Genomic DNA, 13,283 nt, shown 5'->3' with positions numbered 1-13,283 from the left:
GTTGGTACGAAAGGATCAAATCCAAGGATGATCGATAGACCTTAGAGCTAAGAGGTAAAGGTTTGATGGACTGTCAGAGTTAGGAGCTGAGTATTCCAGCCTAGTGTGTCCTTTTTCTTTGTTTGAAGTCTTTGGGTTGCTTCTTTTTCTTTCCCCCAAGCAGCTCGTCTGGTTAGAAGGGCCCACAACTGCTTCCTGCTTGGGAAGGACCCCATGGGAGGCTGTCTGGGGTGGGTGCCAAGAAGACCTCTGGACATGCTTTTATTTTATTTTATTTTTGTTGTTGTTTCAACTATTACCCTTTATTATAATTATTACTATCATAAGTGAATATGCAAATATCCATAGAACAATTTCTTTTTAAAACATTTTTATTGGAGTGTAGTTGATTTACAGTCTTGTGTTAGCCTCAGGTGTACAGCGAAGTGAATCAGCTATACACACACATATAGCCACTTGGATGTGCTTTTAGAACAGGCCATAGATAAGAGGCACTGGGGTCCATTTAGCCCACCGTCATCTGCCCCAACCACCAAAGCCACACGTCAACATGGCGGCCGGAGATTTATGGCAGCAAATAGTGGACATTTCCCTGAACTTGTTCTCTGCGCACATGGTCAGATTCAACAGATGCTTGTTAACTGTTTCAACAAAGTCTTCGCCCTCGTGCAGCCTATCCTAGTAGGGGAAAGACAGTAGGCTAATAAATATCTACTCTCATGTCAGGTGGTGACAAGAGAGTGGCATGGTAATGGCCTACTTGGCAACCTGGTCGTGAAAGGTGTCTGTGGAGGTGATGGATAGCAGAGACCTGCATCAAATGAGGCAGGGAGCCACATGCATAGATGAGGAAAGGGTTTTCTAAGAAATGCAACAGCAAGTAAAAAGGTCCAGAGGCAAGAACAAATTTAGCAAAGCTCACAAAAGACCAGGAAGGCCACTACCACCAGGTAGAGAGCAAGAAGGGAGGGGACGAGGGAGATGAGGTAGGGGCGATAGCTGGCTGCTGGGGGCTGTCTTGATCATCTTTGTGTCCCCGGAGCCTGGGACGCTTTCCCTGAAACCCTGCGGCCCACAAGGCAGCTGAAGCTGAGCCTCCGTTAAATATCTGGATGTGACCAACAATGGCTTGAAAGAATTAAGGCGGCTTTCTAAAATGCTTATCTCAGTTGTAATGGAGGAGGAGAAACCGGCATGGCGAGAGACCGAAGTGCTTTGTCTCGGAGCTTTCTACCATTCCCCTTACTCTCCCACCATGCCTAAAGACGGGAGACATTTATTGTCCCCATTAAAGAAGAAAGATCCCTAGGCATATTCTCCAGTCATGGGGATGGGTGGGATGGGCTCTCATTCTCACACCTTCTTACTCTGGATAATCTCATCCCACTCAAGCCCCAAAACTTGCTTCTTTTAAAATTACAATTATTTTATAACTGTAAAATCCCATGTTTAATTGCACCCAGTTAAAATACCAGCTGAATTATGTAGCCCATATCAAGATTACTTATATTTTTTAAAAGATGGAGAAATTAATCTTCAACCTTGAGTTTTTCATTTAGTGTAAAATAAAAATCATATGGGTTTTAATGTCTGTTACCCTTGAATAGAAATATGATTTAGTCCTAAGTAACCACTAGGTTCTATCAGGGGTCTATGTTTTTTTTTTCCAGAATCAGGGTGGGGGGAGGGGGCTCTTCGTTAACTCATCCCCCAGCCATTCCATTGATGAACAACTGATCATTACAAGAGCCCTGATGATTTGGGGATACGACAGAACCCTTGTAGCTTCCAATTTGTGTTCATGGTTTTACCTTCTGAAGTCACCCGGCGCGTCTACCCCCATCCTGGCGCAGCCCTTCAGATGTGAACCCGCCATGCCACGTCTCCCTAACGCCCTCTGCTTGTGACCAAGCATCCTCTGAGCTCTCTCTAGATACCTGGTTCCCAGGGTCCTCAGCCTCCAGGACGCTGCCCTCTGCTCTGATTTATCAACAAGTGGTTCCATTAAACATGGTGCCAAGGAGTAAGAATGATTCTCCTCACATGTTCTCACCAGCACAGGGAGTCCTGCCACTTAAGCTGTCTTCACGTTTCTTTGTCACTCGGAAGTGTCTTTTTTTTTCCCACTCAAGTGCCTTCTCTCTTAGGTCCCTGGCTATTTATGGATAACATTTAGCTATTTCCCTGCTCCCTCTCCTGAAAACGTAAACAAACTCACTGTTTGGTACCTAATTTTCTTCTTCACTCCTTTGTTCCCCATCTTGAAGCTTCCTGTTCCGGCAAGTGTTTTTCCTTTAAATGTGCAGCACTTGGTATGGTGATCCATTATCCTAGGTAATTGCTCCTCATTTGAGAATCCCCATTCTTCCTCATTAAAGGCCAGACAAGACTACTTCCTTGCATTGACCGGGTGCACCAGATCTCTTACTTACCCCCGGGGGGCCATTTAGCTGTTTAGTGCTGTCAAAAGTTCAGGAAGGAAAGAAACAGAAGCAAAACCAATGAATCACCGAAGTCATAATTAGTAAAAGTTTATGGTACACATGTTACCAAATCCAAGCTCAGTCTGCTTGCTGCAGGACAGGCCAATAATTGGGAGACGAGGTGTTGAGGCAAGGAATGGTGACTTCATTCAGAAAGCCAGGTGTCTGAGAAGATGGCGGATTAGCAGCCCAGAATACCAATTTACTGGGGTCTGGATGCCAGTTTCTTTTATAGAACAGAGAGGGGGAGGGGGTGAGGAAGTAAAGTAAAAAGGCCATAAGTCTTGCAAAACATCTCCTGGCTTGGCCAGCATTGGGGAGGGGATGTGTTAATTTCTTCTTTTCTGTAGCCTTTCACAGGTGGGCAGGGTCAGAATGTCTCCCTGTGAGCTGAACAAAGGCGCTTTAGTTTAACATTCAGACAGAGGGGCAGGGTTCCTGAGGCAGGCCATTATGCATGCTTACAGTTATAGATAGCATCCTTTTATTGATTACAGTAGCAAAAGCAACGAAAAGCAAAGGTTGAAGTAAGAGAAACAGATCCAACATGGAGTCAGATTTTGCTCTTCCCTGTTACACACATACCAAAAAGACAGTTTGCAAACCATGAGTGCTCCAACCAAAACATGGAAGGAGACTCAGAGGTAGGTTTTACAAAGCAGCTTATATAACGTGGAGGCAGTGACTGTTGATTCTTCCCAGTGATTGGTTGCAATAGAATTTTCTTAAATGAAAGGGAATTGGTTAGTGGTTCCCTCATATGAATCGGGGAGAACAATTTAAGTCTCACGATTTTCAGAGGCGTTAAGTGAGAAGTGACCCAGGTCAAGTGAGCCTCACTTGTCTTGCAAAATCAGCTAAATTAAGCTTTGCTTCTCTGACTAAACTGGTTTTGTCTGCTCAGGGAATATTCAAGTCTCCGTTTGTGTTTGATTTAACAGTGCTTACAAGCTCATTCACTGAGGGGCCTAATTTGGGTAGTGAATGCTTGCTCAGTGGGGCAGCTGGCACCTCGATTCTGTGCCCTCCTGGCAGAAACAGACTTAGTGCTGTTTTCCCCCTAAGCATCTTCTTTCAGGGGTGGTCCAGGGATCCAGTAACTATGTAAGAGAGAACACTTTTTTTTTTTTTTGGTGGAGGAGTCATGTATCTTTCCAATTAAGCTTTCCTAGTTCCCAGGTATCTTCCTAAGGATTCTGCATGTTGTCTTCCTAAGGTTGTAAAATGAGACTAATGATCCTTTCCCATCTCTACTCTTAGCTACACAGGGCTTTTAGAGCTCCTCTATTCAGTGCCTCATTTATTGGTTTATAGTATTGGCTGCTGTTATAAATGTGATTTCTTCTTGCTTACTAGCCACACCCCCTAGAAATATGCATGTTAACAGTTCCTAGCCTGCATATTTAAGAATTCAGAGGAGCCATTGACATGTGTACACTATTGATACTATGTATAAAATAGATAACTAATGAGGACCTACTGTAGAGCACAGGGACCTCTACTCAGCGCTCTGTGGTGACCTAAATGGGAAGGAAATCCAAAAAAGAGGGGATATATGTATACATGTAGCTGATTCACTGTGCTGTACAGCAGAAACTCACACAGCATTGTAAAGCAGCTATACTCCAATAAAAATTAATTTAAAAAAAGAAAATGAATTCAGAGTCAAAAGCAGGCATTCGAGGAGAGTACACTCTGGAGCCATCATTTAAAATTCCAGTCAGCAGCCCTTTGGTGATGTAAATTGAGGAAGCAGCTCCCCTTTTGGAAAGCTTAATGATCTGTAGTTAATAGTAAGAGGCTGCTCACAGATGCAGTACAGCTGGGCTAGGTTAGCCCCTCTCCACTCTCCAGATTGCACAGTGATTACAGCCATCGAGATTCGGATTCTTCCCTGGAATCAATAACCAAAATCACAAACAAAGATTCAGTGGTGGGCTGTCAGGGTGGCCTTTCCGCAGGCGCTGTTTGCCAAGCCAATGACTGATGCCTCCTTCCTGATCACACCCTGGCCTGGACAGTCATGTCCACAACAGACAGCCCCTCCAATGAGTCTGGGATGAAGAGTGCTGGATTTCAGGCCAGCTTCTCTTAATTGAGTGCACACAATTTCACTGAACTCGAGAGAAACTGAATGTAATCTCTGGGTAGGAAATATAAGTCTGGGAGCCATACAGTACACAGCTGCTGTTGCTGTGTTCTTATGCCTTGTACGTGAGATTGGCGTAGGTTACTGTGTGTTGGGGTAACAGGTTCTTGAATAATTTCCAGGGTCTTGTTATCTTCATGCAAAAGCCCAAGCGAATTCAACAACAACAAAAAACCAACCAACCCCCTTCAGAAAAGGGCAAAGAACTTGTATAGACATTTCTCCAAAGAAGATGTACAAATGGCCAATAAGCACATGAAAAGATGCGCAACATCACTAACGATTACAGAAATACAAAGCAAGATCATAATGAAGTAGCACCCCACACCCATCTGAATGACTGTTATCGAAAAACAGAAAACAACACCATTGACAAGGGTATGGAGAAACTGGAACAGTTGTGCACTGTGCGTGAGAAAGTAAAATGGTGCAGCTTTATGGAAGAAAATAGAGCAGTTCCTCAAAAACAGAATTACCATATGATCCAGCAATTCCACTTCTGGGTATATATACCCAAAAGAATTAAAAGCAAGGCTCAGGGCTTCCCTGGTGGTGCAGTGGTTGAGAGTCCACCTGTCGGTACAGGGGACGCAGGTTCGTGCCCCGGTCCGGGAAGATCCCACATGCCGCGGAGCGGCTGGGCCCGTGAGCCATGGCCGCTGAGCCTGTGCGTCCGGAGCCTGTGCTCCGCAGCGGGAGAGGCCACAACAGTGAGAGGCCCGCGTATCACAAAAAAAAATAAAAAATAAATAAAAAAATAAAATAAAAGCAAAGGCTCAAGGAGATATTTGTACATCCATGTTCATAGCAGCATTATTCACAATGGCCAAAAGGTAGAAGCAACCCAGGGGTCCGTTGATGCATGAATGAAAAAACAGATTGCTGTGTATACATAAAATGAATGTGATTGAGCATTAAGAAGGAAGGAAATTCCGAGACATGCTACAACATGGATGAACCTTGAGGACATTATGCTCGTGAAATAAGGCAGTCACAGAAAAATAATTATTGTGTGGTTCCACTTACATGAGGCACTAAAGTAGTCAGATTCATAGAGATAGAAAGTAGAATGGTAGTCACCAGGGGCTGGGGAGGGAGGAATGGGGAGTTGTTGTTTAATGGATACAGAGTTTCAGTTTTGCAAGATGATCAAGACTTAAACAGATAGATGGTAGTGATACAAATGTACTTTCTTTTGCAGAGCCATTTTTCTCTCAAGAAGGGAGCTGCAGCCTTGGGCATTGGAACAGACAGTGTGATTCTGATTAAATGTGATGAAAGGTGAGCATGAATCTGCAACCCTTGTCGGTTAGCAGTTTGCAAATTCTACACATACATCTCAAAAGGACTAAAGTCCGAAAACAGGCAATGACTGTAGAACAGCAAACCTGCGTCCATCCCAGCTGCTGGCCTTTGCTGTTTCTTTTTCACTCTTGCTTGGAGTCCTGGGACATTGTTCCTCTATGCCACTAACGCATTCACAGCCTTTGACTGAATCAGAACCTTTGTTAAATCAATCAAAATATTCTGGGGCTTCCCTGGTGGCGCAGTGGTTGAGAGTCCGCCTGCCGATGCAGGGGACACGGGTTCGTGCCCCGGTCTGGGAAGATCCCACATGCCGCGGAGCGGCTGGGCCCGTGAGCCATGGCCGCTGAGCCTGCGCGTCCGGAGCCTGTGCTCCGCAGCGGGAGAGGCCACAACAGTGAGAGGCCCGTGTACCGCAAAAAAATTCTGCACCAAGAAGGCGCAGAAGGACATTCGTCACCTGGGCACTTAAGCAACAACCAGCAGGTTGAGAACTGATTTATGGAGGTGTCATCATTCCAGGCACCATAGATCGTGTGAACTTGATGGAGTGATTACAGGAGGGGGGACAGTTTAGGGAGCAAGAGGTAAATAATGCCCCCAGCAACTCATCAGCTCAGTGCCTGAACCAAAGAGCTCTCTTAGGAAACATCTGTCTTAACTGGCACCCAAACGTTGTAGGTACTCTGGAAAAAGGTCGAGGGGAGGTTAAAATATTAATATAAGAAAATACATTTAGTCTTTAAAGGATGGAGTAAGAAATTCCACTAAATTAAAAGGATGCCACCCATTTCACTATTTATTTATTCATATATATTTATTAGACATTTATGACTGCTCACCATGGCACTAGGCTCTAGAATAGCATAAGGTGTAATCCCAGTTCCCTGACCGTGTATGGCCTAAGTGGGGAGATGTAGTAACGTCAGAAGGATGGCAGGCTCACCTGAGGTGGAGCAGGGCAGGTGAAGTGCTGGAACTGACAGGAATTACTGACTGGCCGGTGAGTGTGCAGGTTGAGAGGTGAGTTGAGGGGGAACGCCAGGCTTCGGGGCTCACCAGTTAAGCCCTCGCGGTGCTATTCTCTGAGGCAGAGAGCCCCGCCGAAGTGAAAAGTTTAGATTTGGAGCTGCCGAGTGTGAAGAGCTTATGAGATGAGACGTCCAAGTGAGGGTGTCAGGTAGGCAACTGGGAACAGCAGCCTGGATGTCAGAAGGTGTACAGTGGGAGCCACGCAGAGTGGCCTGGGAAAGAGCTGGGGAGCATCCCCATTTCGGGGACAGGCAGAGTCAGAGGGGCCCGCAGTGGAGACTGGGAAGCAACAGCCACAGTTGTTGGAGAAGAATCGGGACCCGGGGCCATGAGGGCCATGGACGTGTTTCTAGAAGGAGTGGTTAACAGCAGCAAATGTCACCAGTAGATGAAACGAGGGTCAACAGCTGCCCCTCAGCTTTCCTGATGAGAAGGTGGCTGGCGAGTCTGGCAGGAGCAGCTTCAGTAGAGGCGTGAGCGTGGAAAGCAGTCCGCAGGGGCTCGAAGGGTGAGGGGAAAGGAAACGGAGATGGAAGGCAGACGTTTCTAGAGGTGGAGCCGCGAAGGGAAGGTGGTAGGGCAGAAGGTGGACGGAGAAGATGTCGAGTCCAGGATGGTTTTGGTTTGGTTGTTTTAAGGAAGGGAACTCAAGGTGTATCTAACTGTGCAATGAAGGGTCTGCTAGAGATGAAATGTGAATTATATGAAAAAAAAGGGATAAAGTAGCCGAGCTTTCACTTCCTTTGTGAGTTCCTTATTCTTTTGGCTAAAATTATGTAGGCTCTTCCTCTCAAGAGCTCACAAGAAGTCTGAAATCATCTTACATTATAAAATGGGAAGGAGACAGAGGGGGAGGCAGGAGTGGTGATGGAAGGGCAGGGGCGAGGTTTAGGGAGGGCTGGCGGGGAGCGAAGGGGAGAGGGCTCTGGGCTATTGCTGTGCTGACCACCTGCTAATGGATTTCAGTCGGGAAACCCTCAGAGTTGGAAGGGTTCTTGGACATTTATTCATCCAGCCTTTTTTTTTTTTTAACTTTGTATTTTTGTGAATAATTTCAAACAAAGAAAAATTACAAGGATAGTAACAGGAACTCTCATACACCCTCACCCAAATTCACCAATTGTTAACATTCTGACATATTTGCTTGATCACTCTTTCTCTCCATGTATGCAATTTAATATTACATGTTGAATGTAATGAATATTACATACATACATTATTTGTATATTACAGATATAATTTTTTCAGAACCATTTGAGAATTCCTTGCAGACATGCCCTTTTTACCCCTTAATACTTCAATGCGTATTTTTTGATAACAAGGATATTCACTTACATAATCGCAGTCCAGTTTTCAAAATCAGGAAATTTGACATTGACACAAGACTATTATTTAATCTATACACCCTATTCAAATGTCATCAATTGTCCCAATACTATCCTTTGGAGCTATTTTTTTTCCCTGTCCAGGATCACAGATTACACTTAGTTGTCATGCCTTTTTATTCCCCTTTAATCTGGAACATGTCCTCATCCTTCCTTTGTTTTTCATGACATTGATATTTTGAAGAGTGTAAACCATTTATTTTGCAGAATATTTCTTAATTTGGCTTTGTCTGACGTTTCCTCATGGTTAGATTCAGGTGATGCATTTTAGGCAGGAATTCCAGGGAGGCGATGCCTGTCTTTCTCAAGTGCATCTGATCAGGAGTAATGTCCGCTTGCCTATTGGTTAAGGTGGTGCCTGCCAGGCCTCTCCACTGTAAAATGACTATTCTCTGCTTTGCAGTTAATAAATATCTGTAGGGGATGCTTTAAGACTATATAAATATTGTGTTCCTCCTAAAACATTCGTTTAGTAGTTTAGCATCCATTGATGATTCTTGCCTGAATTATTACTATGATGGTTGCAAAATAGTGATTTTCTAACTCCATCATTCCTTCTAAGTTTACTAGTTCCTTTCATTCTACTGTAAGGAAGAACTTTCCTTTCCCTTTTTCTCTCTCTCTCTCCATCTCTCTTTCTCTGTCTCTGTCTGTCAGTCTATCTGTATGTCTCTGTTATTTTTTATCAGTATGGACTTACAGGTACTTTAAGAAAGTAATTCTCTCTAGCATTCTCTTCCATTCTCTTCGATTTCTCCATAGCTTGCTCCTTCAGGGTTCCCTTTCACTTACCTAAGTTACTAGTAAATTGCTGTTAAACCTTACAGAAAATGAGTCTGACCGAGATACTTGATGCCTGGTTGGCACACGACTAGAAGAGTCACCAGCCTTCTTAGCTCCCTTGTAACACAAGAATTCTGTTAGCTATTTTGATTAACACTTTTATACCACAAAAATTAACTACTTATGCTTTTGTATACGTCTTTAGTTCTTTCAACTTATCACTTAGCTTTGTCAATTACAGTTACATTTCCCTGCTCTCCTGAAGTACCACACTTTGCCACACAATTGATGTAAACAATTGAAAGTATAAATAATCTGGGGTCATTATACTCTTTTATTCAATTAGCTGAGTTGTGGCAGGTGCCTGGAGGCAGTAGGGAAGCTAATTAACTTTCGGGTCCTCAGGGAGCTACTGAGTGCGCTGTAATAAGATAGACTTCACCCTGAATCAATTATTATCGCTCAGGGCTGTGGGGAGCCCCCTGAGTGTCATATCTCCTATGGGTTTGGATGCAGAGAATTCAGAGATGCTAGCAGTGTCTGTGCTTCATTACGTCCTATATCAAGAAGGATTCTAAAATAATAATAGCTGACACATATGGAGTGTTTATTATACGCCAGGCACAGTCCTAAGCACTTTACACAGTTGCTCTAATTAATTCGTTTATTAGAGACACAGAAGTATGTTCCCTCACATTTCCCTGGTGCTGACATAGCTTGTGAAGAGTTTCTATATACACAGTAGTCTTAAACAGTATGACGTGGTCTTCTTTCTCCATTTGACTCATGGTCTTGGCAGGGTGTGACAGCTACAAGGTCACATAGCTGGGAAGTGAAGAATCAGAGGTTGGACTCAGAAGAGAACTCCAAGTGTTCAACAATTAAGCATGGTCCCTTCTCTTTTTGTGTTTTCCATTTTTTTTAAGTTGTGGTAAAATACACATAAAATTTACCCTCTTAACCGTTTTTAAGGGTGCAGGTCAGCGATGTGAACTACGTTCACATTGTTGTGCTACCATCACCGCTTTCTGTCTCCGAAACTCTTTGCATCTTGCCAAACTGAAAGTCTATACCCATTAAAGACTTTCCGCTCTCCTTCCCCCCGGCCCCTGGCAACCGCCATTCTACTTTGTGTCTATGAATTTGACTGCTTTCAGCACCTCACTCCTTTTTGTCTTTTTGTGATTAACTTGTTTCACTCAGCACAATGAATGCCTCAAGGTTCATCGTGTTGTAGCAAATGTCAGAATTTCCTTCTTTCTTATGGCTGATTCCTCTGTTGAAGGACACTTTAGGTTGTTTCCTAATCTTGTCCATTGTGAATAACGCTGGAATTCACATGGGAGTACAGATATCCCTTTGAAATATTGATTTCATTTCCTTTGGATAATTACCAAGGAGTGGGATTCATAGATCACATTGTATTTCTACTTTTAATTTTCGAGGAACCTCCAACCATACTGTTTCCGTTGTGGCTGTATTAATTTACATTCCCCCCAAGAGTGTAGAAAGGTTTCCTTTTCTCTACAAACTTACCAACATTTGTTTTTTCTTGTCTTTTTGACAATAGCCATCCTAACGAACTGTTAGGATGTAACTAATAGTAACATGTAACTGTATGTGTTAGCATACAGTATTTGTTTTTCTCATTCTGACTTACTTCACTCTGTACGACAGACTCTAGGTCCATCCACCTCACTACACATAACTCAATTTCGTTTCTTTCTATGGCTGAGTAATATTCCATTGTATATATGTGCCACATCTTCTTTATCCATTCATCTGTCGATGGACGCTTAGGTTGCTTTCATGTCCTGGCTAGAAAATAGTGCTGCAATGAACATTGTGGTATGTTCTCTTCTTTTACTCTTTTTGAATTATGGTTTTCTCAGGGTATATGCCCAGTAGTGGGATTGCTGGGTCATATGGTAGTTCTATTTGTAGTTTTTAAGGAACTTCCATACTGTTCTCCATAGTGGCTGTATCAATTTACATTCCCACCAACAGTGCAAGAGGGTTCCCTTTTCTCCACACCCTCTGCAGCATTTATTGTTTGTAGATTTTTTTTTTTGCGGTACGCGGGCCTCTCACTGTTGTGGCCTCTCCCGTTGCGGAGCACAGGCTCTGGACGCGCAGGCTCAGCGGCCATGGCTCATGGGCGCAGCCGCTCCGCGGCATGTGGGATCTTCCCAGACTGGGGCACGAACCCGTGTCCCCTGCATCGGCAGGTGGACTCTCCACCACTGCACCACCAGGGAAGCCCTGTTTGTAGATTTTTTGATGATGGCCATTCTGACCATGTGAGGTGAAAGGAGATATGTCATTGTAGTTTTGATTTGCATTTCTCTAATGATTAGTGATGTTGAGCATCCTTTCATGTGTTTGTTGGCAGTCTGTATATCTTCTTTGGAGAAATGTCTATTTAGGTCTTCTGCCCATTTTTGGATTGGGTTATTTATTTTTTTGTTATTGAGCTGCATGAGCTGCTTATAAATTTTGGAGATTAATCCTTTGTCAGTTGCTTCGTTTGCAAATATTTTCTCCCATTCTGAGGGTAGTCTTTTCATCTTGTTTATTGTTTCCTTTGCTGTGCAAAAGCTTTTAAGTTTCATTAGGTCCCATTTGTTTATTTTTGTTTTTATTTCCATTTCTCTAGGAGGTGGGTCAAAAAGGATCTTGTTGTGATTTATGTCATAGAGTGTTCTGCCTATATTTTCCTCTAAGAGTTTTATAGTGTCTGGCCTTACATTTAGGTCTTTAATCCATTTCGAGTTTATTTTTGCGTATGGTGTTAGGGAATGTTCTAATTTCATTCTTTTACATGTAGCTGTCCAGTTTTCCCAGCACCACTTATTGAAGAGGCCATCTTTTCTCCAATGTATATTCCTGCCTCCTTTATCAAAGATACGGTGACCATATGTGTGTGGGTTTATCTCTGGGCTTTCTATCCTGTTCCATTGATCTATATTTCTGTTTTTGTGCCAGTACCATATTGTCTTGATTACTGTAGCTTTGTAGTATAGTCTGAAGTCAGGGAGCCTAATTCCTCCAGCTCTGTTTTTCTTTCTCAAGATTGCTTTGGCTATTCGGGGTCTTTTGTGTTACCATACAAATTGTAAAATTTTTTGTTCTAGTTCTGTGAAAAATGCCAGTGGTAGTTTGATAGGGATTGCATTGAATCTGTAGATTGCTTTGGGTAGTATAGTCATTTTCACAATGTTGACTCTTCCAATCCAAGAACATGGTATATCTCCCTCTGTATCATCTTTAATTTCTTTCATCAGTGTCTTATAGTTTTCTGCATACAGATCTTTTGTCTCCTTAGGTAGGTTTATTCCTAGGTACTTTATTCTTCTTGTTGCAGTGTTCTTTTTGTTGCAGTGGTAAATGGGAGTGTTTCCTTAATTTCTCTTTCAGATTTTTCAACATTAGTGTATAGGTATGCAAGAGATTTCTGTGCATTAATCTTGTATCCTGCTACTTTACCAAATTCATTGATTAGCTCTAGTAGTTTTCTGGTAGCATCTTTAGGATTCTCTATGTATAGTATCATGTCATCTGCAACGAGTGATGGTTTTACTTCTTCTTTTCTGATTTGGATTCCTTTTATTTCTTTTTCTTCTCTGATTGCTGTGGCTAAAACTTCCAAAACTATGTTGAATAATAGTCGTGAGAGTGGGTAACCTGGCAGCGGCAGGCTGCACAGGCTCCCGGGAGGTGAGGTGTGGATAGTGACCTGTGCTTGCACACAGGCTTCTTGGTGGCTGCACCAGCAGCCGTAGCATCTCATGCCCATCTCTGGTGTCCACGCTGATAGCCGCGGCTCATGCCCATCTCTGGAGCTCCTTTAGGCGGTGCTCTGAATCCCCTCTCCTCGCACACCCCGAAACAATGGTCTCTTGCCTCTTAGGGAGGTCCAGACTTTTTCCTGGACTCCCCCCTGGCTAGCTGTGGCGCACTGGCCCCCTTCAGGGTGTGTTCACGCCACCAATCCTAGTCCTCTCCCTGGGGTCTGACCTCCAAAGCCCGAGCCTCAGCTCCCAGCCCCGCCTGCCCCGGCAGGTGAGCAGACAAGCCTCTCAGGCTGGTGAGTGCAGGTCGGCAGCAATCCTCTGTGTGGGAATCTCTCCGCTTTGCCCTCCGCAC

The 13,283-nt window shown here is 43.7% G+C and overlaps 1 protein-coding gene across 1 annotated transcript in view; it reads left to right on the top strand.

Moving 5' to 3' along the window:
• Positions 1 to 13,283, top strand: part of GAD2 (glutamate decarboxylase 2) — a 69,221-nt gene that overhangs the window by 18,823 nt on the left and 37,115 nt on the right. The window contains exon 8 of the mRNA XM_029238239.1: positions 5,834 to 5,913. Within this exon, the coding sequence (XP_029094072.1) occupies positions 5,834 to 5,913 (80 nt within the window). The remainder of the gene's footprint in view (positions 1 to 5,833; positions 5,914 to 13,283) is intronic.

This window comes from Monodon monoceros, unplaced genomic scaffold, assembly GCF_005190385.1.
Source record: "Monodon monoceros isolate NGI ecotype Baffin Bay Population unplaced genomic scaffold, NGI_Narwhal_1 Super_Scaffold_21, whole genome shotgun sequence".
NCBI classification, from domain to species: domain Eukaryota; kingdom Metazoa; phylum Chordata; class Mammalia; order Artiodactyla; family Monodontidae; genus Monodon; species Monodon monoceros.
Note: the sequence above shows the minus strand (reverse complement) of the source record. Positions and strands in the feature narration are given on the sequence as shown.